This window comes from Melanerpes formicivorus, unplaced genomic scaffold, assembly GCF_026170545.1.
Source record: "Melanerpes formicivorus ecotype bairdi unplaced genomic scaffold, bMelFor1.0.p_v2 SCAF_6, whole genome shotgun sequence".
Lineage (NCBI taxonomy): Eukaryota > Metazoa > Chordata > Aves > Piciformes > Picidae > Melanerpes > Melanerpes formicivorus.
Window position 1 is genome coordinate 13,605,397 of NW_027142358.1, and position 14,649 is coordinate 13,620,045.

Here is a 14,649-nt window from a genome sequence, read left to right on the forward strand (position 1 = left end):
TTGGAGTCCTGCCCTTCTAGAGCAGCTGCTAGAACTCAGGCAAGATAGCTTAGGAAACCTAAACTGGGACTAAGAATTATGCTTAGACACAAGAGAATCATTATAGAGTCATAGTCCTATTTTTGAGCCTTCATACACAAACCAGAGGCTTTGCCCCAGCTACAAGCAACTGATATGCTGTTTCTGGGAGACAAGACTGATAAGAGCTAAAAGTCCCAGGATTTAAGAATTAGTTGCTCTACTTCAACTCTCTTGAAGAAAATAACAATGATTATATAGCAGAAAACTCCTGGGAAACTTACAGCTCTAGAAAAAGAAGTTATCCTCAACACTACTTTAGCCCCCTGTACCGGAGTACCACATAAGGTACTTCACTAACATTAGTGAGCTAATCATAAAAAGAAAGCAAAAAGAATAAATAATGTTGCCAGGAAGGTATTAACCCCAAAATCAGTGATTTAAAATTTAAGTCAAACTAACATACTTACCTTTAGCTTCCTTCTAGCATTGAACTTTCTCAAGCATTCCACAGTCTCCTGCCTGTGCATCATTGAAGCAACAGTGGATCGTTGCTGAAAAAAAGGAACAGCAAAAGATCAAGAACATCCCTAATCAAATCAGCTAGGAGAGTTTACTCCACTTGCACACAACCATGAGATGCATGGCAAAGCTACTCACCACTGTACAGCTGCAAAATACTGCAGCTAGTTCAAAACTTAAGTATTTCCCAATATGGCAAGACATGTTAAGTCAAGGCTGGCTATTACAGGACTGTGCCCAGAAAACTCTATGACTTAGGTACAGGTGAGAGTCAATGCTCTCTGCCTCTCAGCCACACAAATGGATCAAGACAGCAAGATGAACAAGCATACCCACGGGGGCCTGAGCTAGAAGTACAACATAAAAGATCTGGGTTGCATTACATACAGTTCTAAGGGGAAGTTCAAAGCCATAGGTGAATACTAGTGAGTGGTAGCCCTCTCAGTCACAGCAATTCTCTCAATTTAAGTGCTTGACTAGCAGAGGCCTCAACAGATGAGCAACAGTTTTGCAGAAATTGATATTCACTGCGTAAGAGGAAAGATCATATAGTTCATTGTGCCAGTGTAAAACCCTGAGCATAACTTGTAGCTAGTGATGCACACATATCACCCACAATAGACTGGGATTCCATCAGCTGCAAAAAGAGAACATCCCAGAAGTGTTGTTAGTCATTGAGAGCACATGAGGAAAACAGAGATTGATACTGCCAGGCATTTTGAGGACATGAGGAAATCAGAGACTAGTGCCAAAATAGTGTCTCCTCTTGCATAGAGCCACAAGCCTAAATTCCCTTTACAAGGACAGTGGGTGAATTACTAACTGTCCTCTGACAACTTTGGTGGCCACTGCTCATGCAGCCTCATTAGGAGTGACAGCAATGTTCAGTTGTTCAGTGTGGACCTACAAGAGTCAGGAAATGTATTTTAGAACACATACTTGAGAAATTTAGTGATGCTAAGAAAACTCAGTGTCTCAGATACACTTTTAAGATTTCCTACCAGATTTACTTGAGAGCAGCAATACATCTCCAGAAGAAGGAAACTTATATTGCACACATAGAAACTGCAGACTAAGTAGAAAAAACTGAGTCAGCTGGGGGCAGTTTGGGTGAGAGGGTGAAATGGCTGTGAAGTGAAATCAAACTCCCCATAACTCAGGAAAGCTTCTTCTCTATACTATGTTGCCACAGAGAGTGAGTTATTGCAATACATACAGCTTTGGTTACAGGCACTGGGACAACAGTTAGATACACAGCAACTGCTATTGATTGCAGGTGTGCAAGGGGGTGGGGGAGGAAAAGAGATATGAAGTCTCAGCTAGTGTGAAGTTTTGACTTCCAAGAAGCCTGCATCATTTTACAGCAGACAACATTCTTGTTACACAGATGTTCATGCAGGTAAGTTTAAATTGCTAATTATTTGCTTTGTGGCAGGAAATAACTCCATAATTTCTCAAGAACAACTAAGCAAGGAAACAGACATTCTAGAAAGCAGAAGCAGATTTAGGTGAAACTATTTCCTCCTGCAGAGACAAAAAAAATGCACTACTACTGCTCTTCCATATGACCACTTACAGCTGCATTCTGGGATTTCCTTGCCAACTTGGCCAAAGATGAAGAATACTTCTGTGTGGGATCTGGCAAGGCAGAAACTAAATACACAGAAGATCAAAATTTTTTTTGCTGATTTCAGGTTTACAGCCAGTTAAACTGCAGCAAAGGACAGATGTCGCAACATCACAAAGATGCAATGCAATAAACTGGAATAGAGATGAAGAACAAAATAATCCTGGAGTATTTTGTCCAATGACAAACTCCACCTGACATTTTAGGATGATATGGATTGGAAGAGGAGATGTCATGAAACCCAGAAACTTCACAGAACTTCTGGAAGAATGAGGTTTTTTTCCTTCTACAGTAGCAATGGAAGTACCACAGCATAACAAAGTCAGCCTGTTGAAGGTCAGCCTCCAATAAAACCCCACAACTTGAAATATTTAAATTATTTTTCCTCTGCAGCTAAGTCTTCTTGACATGTCAGTTCAGAGTAAACCAGAAATCAGTCTGTAATAGAGGAAAACACTTACGCAGACCCATGGATGTTTGAGAGCCTGATCAGCTGTGATGCGCTTTGCTGGGTTTATTGTCAGCATCTGGTTGATCAAATTCTTTGCTTCAGGAGTCACAGTGTCCCACTCTGGTGATGGGAACTGAAAGAGGAAGAAGGAACAGATGATGAATTGAAAATATCATCTACTAGAAGATATTCTCCCTCCTACACAGCCGAATTCCAGCTTTTGCCCTTTTGATAGCAGGGCTAAGGTATTTGCACAACCTATCAAGTTTTGTGAAGATCCACAATGAACAAAATCATACAGAATCCAGCATAATGAATGGTACCAGATAATAGGACACACCTGTACAAGTCACCAGACAAAAGCCTTTCAGGAATCACTTAGACCTTTGAATTTCTTTTATACTCAAAAAAGTAAAGTCACAGATGGTTTTAACTGAGTTACTTGTTCTTCCTCCAGCATGCTAAAAAGCTGTAACAGTGTAACAGCATATGCAAAATCACTCTGAGCTATAGCAAAATCTCATGAAAGTGAAAACCACTCACAGAGAACACCCGGTCAGGTCTACTGTCCCCACAATAAAGCACAATATCCTGGAACAATACCAGTCACTTAGGAGTAACAACCCACCAGCAAGTTGTTAGCAAGCATGTACCATACCAGAAGTAATTACCTGGGGAGCAAGAGAGATGTTATAGAGGACAGGAACACAGAAGCATAGAAATAAAAGAATCTCAAGTATTTCAGCTGATCATCCATAAGGGGTACCTGCTCTCTCCTATAATTCCAGTAATGATAAAGATGAAATATTTACAACATCCTTCAGGTGTTTGCATGTGGTATAGAAAACAGCATACTGAGATTAAATGCAGTATGTCCCACTCCTATGAATCTGCTATACCAATACAGGTGAACTTGAGAATGCAAAGATAAATGTGTCTGCTGTCTTCAAACAGGGGGGAAAGACCAATCTAGCCTGAGAACATTTCCTTAGAGTACCACATTATTTACAAACAGATAATCCCATTTGCTTTCTCCTGCATTTTGTGCTTTGCTCAGCTGGGCCATAGAAATGCACCCACCATATTTCATTTGCATATAATCTTATTCCTACATTCTCAGACATCAGCAAGGCATTATACAATTTGTTCTGCAAACACTGCAAGAGACTACTCAAAAATCATCATACTGAGCGTTTAAGCCAGGACACCTTCCCCCCCATCTGAATTCTACAATGCCTTGCAAAACTCCCATCCAACTGCACAAAGTCCACTTCACAGTTGCTGCTTCCTCAAGAGAGGACAAGAGACCAGTGCATACAGGCCCCTAAGAGATGGGGTAACGACACCAGGGGCAAGCATGCCAGTAAAACTTGAGCTGCTTTCTACCAGGCAAACCAGGAGAGGAATCTCAAAGCCAGCTCGATAGGAAACATCAGGCACTTTACTCATCAAGACATATAGATGGAGTTAGACATTTAACCCCTGAAGTGTTTTGAAAATCCCCTTCGACACAATTAGCACAATACCAGTTCAAAGAACAAGCAACACAGAAACATCAGGGGCAGGAAGGCAAGAGAAGAACACAAGTCTATTTAAGGCTATCAAGTACAAAGACATCACTTTCATTCAGGAAGCCACTGAGCCAGGACACAGAGTTAGGCAGATCTTTGTTCTCAACAGTAACAATCACTGTCATGATCTTAGGCACAGAAGCTGGGAGATAATTGAGGTGAGGTCCAGCAGAAACCTCACACTTTTTTTTTCTCTCTTTTTTTAATGCAAACCACAAGACAGCCTACAAATGAGCTCCCCAACTTCCTCTTGGTATTCATGCCCACAGGCTATGTACTGTGATTTCCAGGAGTTCTTCCTTTCCTCCCAAGCCTCTCCTTAAACAGAAGGATTTATGTCAAACATTCAAGCTGTGGTACCTGAACCACATTTTACACCATCTTCTCCCCAGTACTAACCTCCTTGCTAATTCTCTCCTTCAGGCACTACTTTTTACACCTCGGTTTTGCTAAGCTCTGAGAAGTGTTTCACAAACCGCCTGGCTTTTTAACAGAGCCTCCAACCCACCACAATGATCCACACCACAAAGCCACACCTCCAAATGCTCCTTCCATTCAGCCTTTTCACTGGGCTCCACATTTTCCATGGCTTGAAAAAATTCCACTATGGCACTGAGGAGACCAGACACGATAATTTATGTTGTTAGTATACAGAATCCTTCCATGTATTTTTATTTAGGCCTTGATAAAAACAGGCTCCTTCATTCTTTCCTAAACTTCCTTGAAAGAGTGAGCATTGACTATACCTGCAGCACTTTGTGGTAATGCACTAGAGGACAACATTTCCACCACCTGCATTTCCCTAACAACCAGTAACATCATGGTGTCCACTGTGATGCTTTCCATATACCCTTTCAGTCACCCCAAGCAGGACTATATTCCAGGCAGTGAAGACAATGAGGTGTGTGAACATCATTTTGCACAGTAGCTTGGGGCCTGCTGCTGGACACCAAGTAAGATAGTGTCATGTTTTGGATGGCTTCTACACCCATGCAAGTACTCAGCAAGAAAGTGCCCTTACGTCATAGGCTCCGGCTTTGATCTGCTGATACAGTTTGTGCTGATCTTCATCCCAAAAGGGAGGGTACCCCACTAGTAATATGTACAGAATCACTCCTGGGAGGGAGAGACACAGATACACTATGGTTAGGCTAATATGCCAATTATTCCTTCAGCCCCTTTTTCTTCCCACCTGACAGTCCCCAAGACAGCGATTGCTATCGATTTCCATTTTACACAATATTTAGCCTTTCAAGGCCCCGAAACATACTACAAAAACCTCACCCTCTGCTGAACCTCAACCTGGCACTTTCCATTCAGTTCTTAACACCAGCTGACAGGAACTAGAACAAGATGTATGATGTCCTTCAGCCCTCTTCTGGCTATCATGGCTGGTGAGCCACAACTCCTAGTCGCTACATGCCCTTGAGTTGCTCGGCAAAAAGGGACTTTTTAGGAAAGACTACATTTTTAGATGCTTACTGTGCATGTTCCTGGAACAAAAATGACACTGATAAAGCTAATACTCCCAGCCTGTGGAGAACCATTTAGTCCATATCAGGCAACACTGATATCACATATCTTAAAACTTATCAGTCCCAGATACACTTACACTTCATTTTTTCCCCTTTTATAAAGAAAAATCAGCCCTCTTGAGTATTTCATCTTCTACACAGTTAGTATAATAGGAAATTGCTACAGTTATCTGAACAACTGATTCTGTAAAGCATAAACAGGTCCTATCTCTTCAGTCTCAAACATTTGATAGATGTCCTGAGGAAGCAATTAGGAGCCAGAATCAAGTGAGTTCAGGCTCCAGTATTCACTCCATCTACACAAGGTGCTTATTCTCAAGTGTGCTTTCATCTCTCCACCCAATAAGGAGCACTGCACACCCTCCCAGCAAGAGGTTATAGGGAATTGCTATTCCACGTGAAACACTGCTCTTTAAGTGTAAAACATTTTGACAGAATCTTACCACATGCCCATATATCCACTGGTTTTCCATAAGGATCTTTTCTTAAGACTTCAGGGGAGAGGTAACCTGGAGTGCCAGCAAACCCTGCCAGGAAACAGAAGACATGAAGTACTTTCAGTAGCCAAGCAGCAGGTATCTTGCCACATCACAAAATCTACTAGTAGGAACCAAGTTCCAAAACCTATTTCCCACCCTTCATCTTGTATTTGCTAGAGCTACCTCTTGGTAAACCAAGAGAAAAAAAAAAAAACAAGTCAGAGGGGATCAAGTGTCTGTGTATTGCAGGAAAAACAGAAAAGAAAGAGGGACTGTGTCAACCAGATGGACACAAACTCATATGCCCGGCCTTCTGTCATTGTTACATATAATGGCTTGGAGTTTGAAAACACAAGACACAGATGCGACATAACCGATTGTCAATGATGTGGGCAGACCAGGAGAAGTCTTTACAGAATCTCCACAGCACTGCAGAGTCTCAGAGCTGATGTTTAGCCTGAGAAGGTCTCATTTCTAATAATGTTTTAGCTAAACAAAGATAAGGCCAGATCCAAATGTGCCTGAGAAAGGCCACGTCAAATCCATTTCTGTAAAAAGACCAAACAAAATTCCAGATGTCTACACTTGTGCAGTAGGAAAATTCAGATCAGGGTCTAAACATAGCAGCTGCATTTATCTGACACTAGCATCTACTGTAAATTCAGAAGAAAACCAGAGAAATACACAGTAATTTTTTTCTGTCTTTACTTATCTTATTGTTTCCTCTATTGCACACAGAATCATGCCCAAGTACCCAGCGGCTGAGATATTTGGAAAGGAAGCAGCAATGCCAAATACATCCAATTGTGCTGTAAGAGCTGAGAGAAACTCCTCTGGGAGGAAGGGGTGCAACTTAACCAACCACCAAAAAAGGGGGAAGCAAAAGTGGGAAAGCTAAAATACTCTTACCAAACCAGGCCTGCTGCTCTCCCTGGACTTCTATAGCCAGTCCGAAGTCAGCCAGTTTGACAGCAGCACCCTTACATTTACTTGCCAGTAGTAAATTCTCAGGCTGGGGCGAAGAAAGTAAGAAAAGAGAGTAAGAATGAAAGACTGACATCCGCATTAAAGCCTCCAATCTCAGTATCCACATGATTAAATCAATTCAATCTGCTGACTGAATTTAGCAGGTGTGCACTAAGGGTATTCAAGTGAAGACAGAGCAACAGCAACAAATGGCTTTGATCGAGAACAGCAGAAAACCCTCAAGTCTAACACAAACATGACACAGACTCTCCCAACCCAGCCCACACATTATATGCTGACACCAGAGGGCACTGGCAGTACAGTTCCTGCAGCACAGTACCCAAAATTTGTTTCTGTCATCCCTGCAGAGAGTAATTGATGGGGAAGGGAAGGAGGGGAGAAGATGCATTAGATAGAATCTGCAGTGACGTTTCTCCCCATGAACATTACACAGTCCCCAAGGCACTAGAAAAGTAAATATGATGCTAATAAGGGCTGCCAAATACTGCACTGTAATGTGGGAAGGCATCATCTGGATAGGCCATAGCTTTCATCCCTTACAGAAAAAGCCTCAGCCTCCTACTGACATAAGCAGCACAGCAGTGAGTGTTCGTGTAAGCTGTTTTTTTATGTTACATATTCACAGCAGTGTAAAATATGCTGTCTTACTACTGCTGCATCACCTATAGGATCAACAGCCACACATCAGGGAAGAAAGACAGACTTTTGTCCTTCACATGAATCTCACTTGAATCATACTTCTGCTGCATTCCAGCAGAGACCTTCAGCAGAACATTTAACACAACTCAAAAAACTGGACTGATAGTCAGCAGCTTCCTTTGAAGCAACAGAGCAGCTAGTTACATGGGACCTTTCTGAAGCTTTTAATGTGGTGGCTATTTCAGATCTGCAGGAAACCCAACTTGCAGACAGGCAAGACAAATGTACTTTCTTGCCCTACCCACTTCTAATCATTTTTGCAATTCATACCAATTTGATTTTTTGAATTTTTTTTAACCCACCAAGACGGAAGCCTAAAAATCCAGGACAGGATTCTGTCTCAGTTTCACAAACCTGATGGGTCTTTTTTGCAGCCTGCTCACCAGTTCCAGTACATGACAACCCTCTATCTGCCTGATGGGGACAAGATGCTTCGCTCCTGCCTCAAAGTACTGGGCATGTGCCTTGGTTCTGCTTTAAATGAAAGAACAGCCTTGCCCATCACATTCCTTGCCATAGGCAGCATGGAAAGAAGGGGACTTGTGTCTCAACACATCTGGATGACACTTCCTTTTCACTTATGGGAAGTAGAAGAGATTGTGTTAACTCTAGCTACAGTGATGAAAATTCACCATTGTAAGCAAGTCCCTAAAACGAAAGGCCACTCAAGTCTTTTGAAAATCTCTATTTCAGATCACATCTAGGTTTGTCTTGACTAAGAAACAGTGACATTTAAGCCAAGGCTGCAATAGCTAAGCAGTATGTGTTTAAAAAATACAGGTAAAAATACCCTAAAATACAGATAAAAACACATGGTGCTTATCCATGTGTGTTTGCCAACATATGGATTATCTCAGGTTGCACATACTTTCTGGTAAGGATGTGAATGCATTCCCTAATATCTTATGGTCCCTATGGGCAGCTCTTTAAAAGCATGTCAGCCAAAAGACAGGCTTATGAGAGGAAGGTGCAAACAAGAAAACTTCACTTGAAGCAAGCCCTGCAATTACCACACACTGATCTTGAAGGCCAAACTTTTGGCAAGCAGGTAAATATGAAATTAAGAGCATGGGATCTTTCATTGATTAAAGGAATGGCTAGTCTACAGGCCTGCATAGTTTTGGTGAATCAGAGACAGCAACAGAAGAAAATCAACTACAGTAAGGAGTGTCTAGCAACTGATAAGTCTAAACAAGGTCACAATTTTCACACATACAGAGCTGGGGAAGTTCAGATTATATAGGATGCAAAGGAAGACTCAGACCATTCTGTACTGGAAAACACTACTGATTTTCATACATGCCCTAATTTGAGGCAGTAGTGCCTCTTGGAGTTACTTTCTTGAGAGCAGGTGTCAGTTCTAATCCAGAGTAGTTATTCTGTAGTATATCACTTGCATCTTTTCAGAGCACTCAGAATCAAAAGGCCGAAGGTGTTGCATGGGGGTTTGCCAGAAATGCTAAGGGTTAACAATAGTCCATTAGATCAAAACACTGGGGAAACACTTCCATCAAGCCTGCAATATGCTTCTACCTTGCTCTCTGCAAAATATGTTTGTACTTCTTCCTTTATGCATTGTATAATAAACCAAAACCAACACTAGTGGCAGGTGTCATTCTGCATTAATTTAACTAGACCACTGGTGGCCATAACCATTCCCACTTTAGACAGAAAGGGCTGCAGGGCAGACAGACTTTCCCGCAGAAACTTTTTCTTTCTGGAGCCTGCCCAGCTCCCACTGGGTGGGACAGGAGTTCAAGCAACTAGGCTGCAAAAGGCTCTCAGTCTATAAACCTGTTACAACGTGGCAAGTGGTTGATTCACCCCATGTTTAACCAGCTTGCAGTTTTGGGTTTAAATTAAAAGCACTTTTACTGATGAGAGAAGGAACACCACAAAAAATTCGTGTTGTGCATCTCTGCCTCAGCCCAATGGCGTGTGCTTGGCAACAGTGTAGAATAAAAATACACATGCAGACAAACTCATCCTGGCAGATTGAACAGACATTGCCCAGGGGTCTCTGGAGATCTCTTCAATGGCAGACTAAAAATTGTCCTTCATTACAATGAATCCTAACTAACTTTATCTGAAAGCCTACTGCACTCCAAGGTTCACAACTACTCCATCCTGGAGCTGCCTCAGAGAAGCTGAGAGCTGACAGGTTTCACAAAGACTGAAAAGTTCCTCAGGAGTTCATTACACCCTTTAGAAAACTCTGAAGGAGTGAACCCCTGAGCCCTGTTCCAGTTAAAAACAAAACCAACCAACCAAAAACCAATACAAAAACCCCACAACAAAAGAACCCTGCCAGCTGGCAACATGGTACTCCTCCTGTCTTGCCTCTTCCAGTGATTCCCTGGCTACTCTCTTCAGCCTCCATGTCACAGAGGAAGTATTACCTTTAAGTCCCTGTGAACGATATCATGCTGGTGAATGTGATTCACACTCTCCAGTATCTGATGAATACAGTGGCTGCAAGATAAAGGGAGAGACACACAGAGTTATGCACATGCACACACTTGGCATCTCGTCTCATTCCAGAGCTATTTCCCTAACTTTTAGGGAAGAGTTCACAACCCCAGGCTGAATTCCTTCATCATGCCCATTGGATGCCACAGCTCAGTACTGTCACAACTGGACACTCTGAGCAACAGGGAACTAAACATCCTCACCTACAGCAGAACCACAAAGCCTTTCTCCTACCCACTATTATCTCCTTCCTTTCCTCACCATCACAGTAAGTTCACTTGCTTCAGCCAACAGGGCCTATTCCACACAGGAGAATCAAGGCACTTGAGTATCTGCAAACAGCAGCTGAGACTGGGTAAGCAAAACCCAGTTACTGCAGGAAACATTCAGCTGGGCTAGTCCAGAATAAACTTTTAGAGAGGAGCAGCCTCTTCCAGCAAATTCAGGATGACAATTCCTGGGCACCTGCCAGTTTGCAAGGCTTCCAGAGCAGCATCTCAAGCGCTTCGCATACACATACACACCCGCTTGCTGGGTGCCTTTTAAGTACAGATCCCACTTAAGAGTTTAGTAATGTGAAAAGCAGACTCATTCCCTGTTAAGCACAGAGTGCTTCACTCCCCCAGCTCATGGAAAGTGCCATGTATCTCTCTGCCACTCTCACTTTTGTAACCACAGGGGCAAAAGCAAGATGTTATTTACACCTGTTGCATAAGGACAGCACAACACACCCATGGGTGGGATTTCTGGTTGAAAACATATCTTCTGCTAAACATTTAATCATCTCCCCAGGGTGTATGTGGAAAAGAGCAGGGATTTTGACAGCTGTAGCTGGGCTGTGAGTACCCAGATGTGAGCAACTCACAGGTCCGTATCCTAATTACATTTGGTCAGTCAGGCCACTAACCAAATGCTACACATCTCAGGGGAGCAAATTTGAAATCAGTGAAAAATTTGAGGGAAGGGAAACTGGCTACTGGAAAAGATGGGAAGAGGGTGAGGGAAGGAAGAGAAGATGATGCAGCACTATGTGTTTGCTACCCCCACCCCTTCAGAGCTGGCAGTACAATCGTCAGAGTCGGAGTCCATGAATATCTCCCCGCTCCCAAAACAAAAATGTATAATTAGAACAGAGCTGAGTCTGAGCAACAGAGATTTTCTGGCCAAAAATGGCAAAAGTGTGAGGTGTCCCAGGCGAGCCAAGTGCAGTGGGTTGGCACAGACCTCACTCCCTTGCTCTCCCAGCCTGCTCTGGAATTCAGCTCTGCAAGGGGAGAGAAAGGGAGGAGTTTCATTCTGTCATGCTGTGGGCACTGCGAGACCTGGCCGTCTGACAGTCAGAGGGCTGTGCACCCTGAGGAAGGCTCACAGACAGAGCAACAGACAGTTCTTCTTTACCCCTAACCTTGCTGTAATTTTCCTGAGCACTGTTGGTCTCTGCCAGCTCTCGACCATTTCGGGAAACAGGTACCAGCAAGAGGAAAAGGGGGAAAAATTATGATTGATAATCTCAAAACTTCCCAGTTTCAAGGCAGACCGGTTGAGTGGCTGCAGATCTGCGTGAGATGCTGCGCCTACAGCATCCATACATTCCACCAAAAAGATTTACAGGGCTCTCAGACTGCTCTGTCAGGAGCTCCATCAGAGATGAGAACATCAGCCTTCCCCATCAGCATACACCCCACAGCACAGCATGCAGTGCAATGCCTCATTTGAAAGCATCACGCAACAGCCAGTAGGCAGAGGCTGTAAGCACACCAAAGGGAAAGCAAATAAGAGCCCATAGGATCCACAAGCTACACTAAACACCAGTTCATGTTCTTTTATTCCCTCCACTCCATTCACTATGATCTTCCTCACAGTACTGCACCTCCAAGGCTCACCCTGCAGCAGCACCCACTAACCCCTCATATCCCTCTCCTCTCAAAGTGCTTCAAATTCTTGCAAGAGAAAGTGTCGGGATGGAGTAAGAACACAGTGCAAAATAAGCAAGGAAGAAATGTCACCATCAGACTACTCTCAGGCCCTGCTAAAACAGAACAGGAGCTCCCTAATCCCATCTCTGATTCCAAATGCTACATGTCCAGCAGATGGATGGTTCAGAGAACACCATTGCTGTGCAAAACACCCACCCTGCATAAACAGGAAAGGGACAAGCACAGGCCACTTCAGTAAACTCATACATGGGAGAGAGAGGGTACACTCAGACAAAAACAAAACAAAAATCCCCACCAAAACCCCAACACCCCCCCCCAACCAGCTAAATGTTTTTAATATGAAATGTTGCTCTAACCTATTGTGCCTTTTCTCACTGTCGACCATCAGATATTCAGAGAAAGGTTCCACAGAAATATTAGCCTCCAAAGCCCTCTCTCCCCCTGTCCTGTAAACACAAATGTAATGAGTCTGTCTAACAGCAATTGCACATCACTGGAATTCCTAGTAGGGGACAGCAAAGGCCAAGCAGGCAGCACTCTCTAAGCCACAGGACAGCTCTCCCTCATATTTGCTCACTAAGGTCAAGTTGTTACCACCCACTAGAAAGACCACACAGACAAAGCTGCCAGCAATGAGTCTCCTACCAAAGAGCACAGCATCTGCCAGTGGCAAAGAAGCAGCTGTAGCCCTGTAAGTGGCAATGGCTACAGCTGTGGTGAGTCAGCCTGACTGGTGACAATAGTTTATGCTAACAACAGAAAGGGGAATTATTTTTTCCAGACAGAGAGCAAGACTGTCAGAACAAAGCCATGCACAGAACAGCAGTCAGGAAACTCATCCTATTTGCCAACACACGCGGCACACAGACAGAAGGGTCTGGAAGCAATCTTACCTGGCATCTGCTTCACTGTAGTATTCTCTGGCAACAATATCTTCAAAGAGCTCCCCACCAGTAACCCTGGAGTACAAAAGAATAAGGGGTGTTACAGAGTCCATGCAAGCCTATCTTAAGGTTTGGTGGAATCTATGTGGCCACTCATCTGGAGCCTTTCCCCCAGTCTGTGTGTGTACTTGTGGCATAGGGGAGACAGGGCAGAGTTCCATCACCAGGACACCAGCACTGGTATATCTTGACTGACCCCTTGAACTGCCATTTCACGAGCAGGGTACAAAACACTGTTGACACACTGGGCACCGTGTGGCCCATGCACCTTTACAGACCTTAGTACACATTAATTAAGCTTTGACAGAACACCCCTCCTGTGATCCTCTCCAGGCTGCCTCAGAGACAAAAGTCAAGCAGTATCCCTACACAGGATAGCCAACCTTTGCCAACCCATGGTTACACTCGCTGCCATGAGTCTTCCTAGTCCATTCCCTACTACAGAGTCAATAGATTTTTGGTGTAATGGTGAGAGGTATTTACAGGTCTCAAAATAGAAAGGGAGAATTATAATAATGCAGGTGCTTTTTATTCCACTTTTAGTCAACAATCCATGTGCTTGTATCACTGGTGAAGCACCAAAGCCAAAGCAAAACACTTACAGATCAAAGACGAGGTAATGGAAACCTTCTTCTGAAATACTGTCATGGAGCCGCACTGCAAAAACATAATCAAGAAATGGAGATTTACAGAGCATGTAGCAAATATGGCACTTCACAAATCAAACCAATGCACAGTCAGCTTCTTAACCCAGTCAGTCTATTAACTGCCCATGCCTTTCGCTTTGTGTGCTCACTTAGTGACCTGTTTTCTTCCATTTTCTCAAAGGATCGGATGGGTGTCCTTCACATATATCCACTCCTCCCCATCATCAAAACATCTTTGACCTGTTCATTCTAGTTGGGGCTAGACTGAGTCTTACTCACTGAAACATCTTGTAATCGAGTATTGACCAAGCACTGCAGTTCTCATCCCTACAAGAAAAATCTCATGCTTTGTCACTTTAATGGTACCTTTGACTCTCTTCCTTGTGTTCCATTCTCATCCATATAAATTACAGGTGACCTGTCTTGACTTTTCCCAACATTGTGATTTTCTGTCTGCCAGTATCAAGACATCTGTTTGCACCTTTTATTGAGGCATGACATCAGCTACCATCATCATCTTGGGAACATTTCAAACTAGCACCTGGCACATGCTCACATGGAACAGCTCTTGCAAATATTCTCAATGCTCTCCTCTAATTCTCCTTGCAACTCTCATTTGCTAATGCATCCTTCACAAAACTGAGTAGCATGTGTGCAGAGACTACTCCCAGTACCTCTCCTAGAAGGACTTATTACTTTTCATATTCTTTCTGCTTGTACTTCCCTATATTTTTCCTGTCTTTATCTAAAGGCTCTCTAGGCT

General features: G+C 43.3%; 1 protein-coding gene across 14 annotated transcripts in view; it reads right to left on the bottom strand.

Moving 5' to 3' along the window:
• CAMK2G (calcium/calmodulin dependent protein kinase II gamma) overlaps positions 1-14,649 on the bottom strand; it is a 121,131-nt gene that overhangs the window by 36,150 nt on the left and 70,332 nt on the right. For 13 of the 14 annotated variants that reach the window (XM_068139833.1, XM_068139836.1, XM_068139837.1 and 10 more), the window contains 8 exons: positions 13,842-13,896; positions 13,189-13,254; positions 10,289-10,361; positions 7,113-7,215; positions 6,168-6,251; positions 5,211-5,305; positions 2,629-2,751; positions 489-572 (listed from right to left, as the gene is read on the bottom strand). In XM_068139833.1, the coding sequence (XP_067995934.1) occupies positions 489-572; positions 2,629-2,751; positions 5,211-5,305; positions 6,168-6,251; positions 7,113-7,215; positions 10,289-10,361; positions 13,189-13,254; positions 13,842-13,896 (683 nt within the window). Of the gene's footprint in view, positions 1-488; positions 573-2,628; positions 2,752-5,210; positions 5,306-6,167; positions 6,252-7,112; positions 7,216-10,288; positions 10,362-12,651; positions 12,730-13,188; positions 13,255-13,841; positions 13,897-14,649 lie in introns of those variants that run through there. The other variant, XM_068139846.1, reaches the window with a different exon arrangement.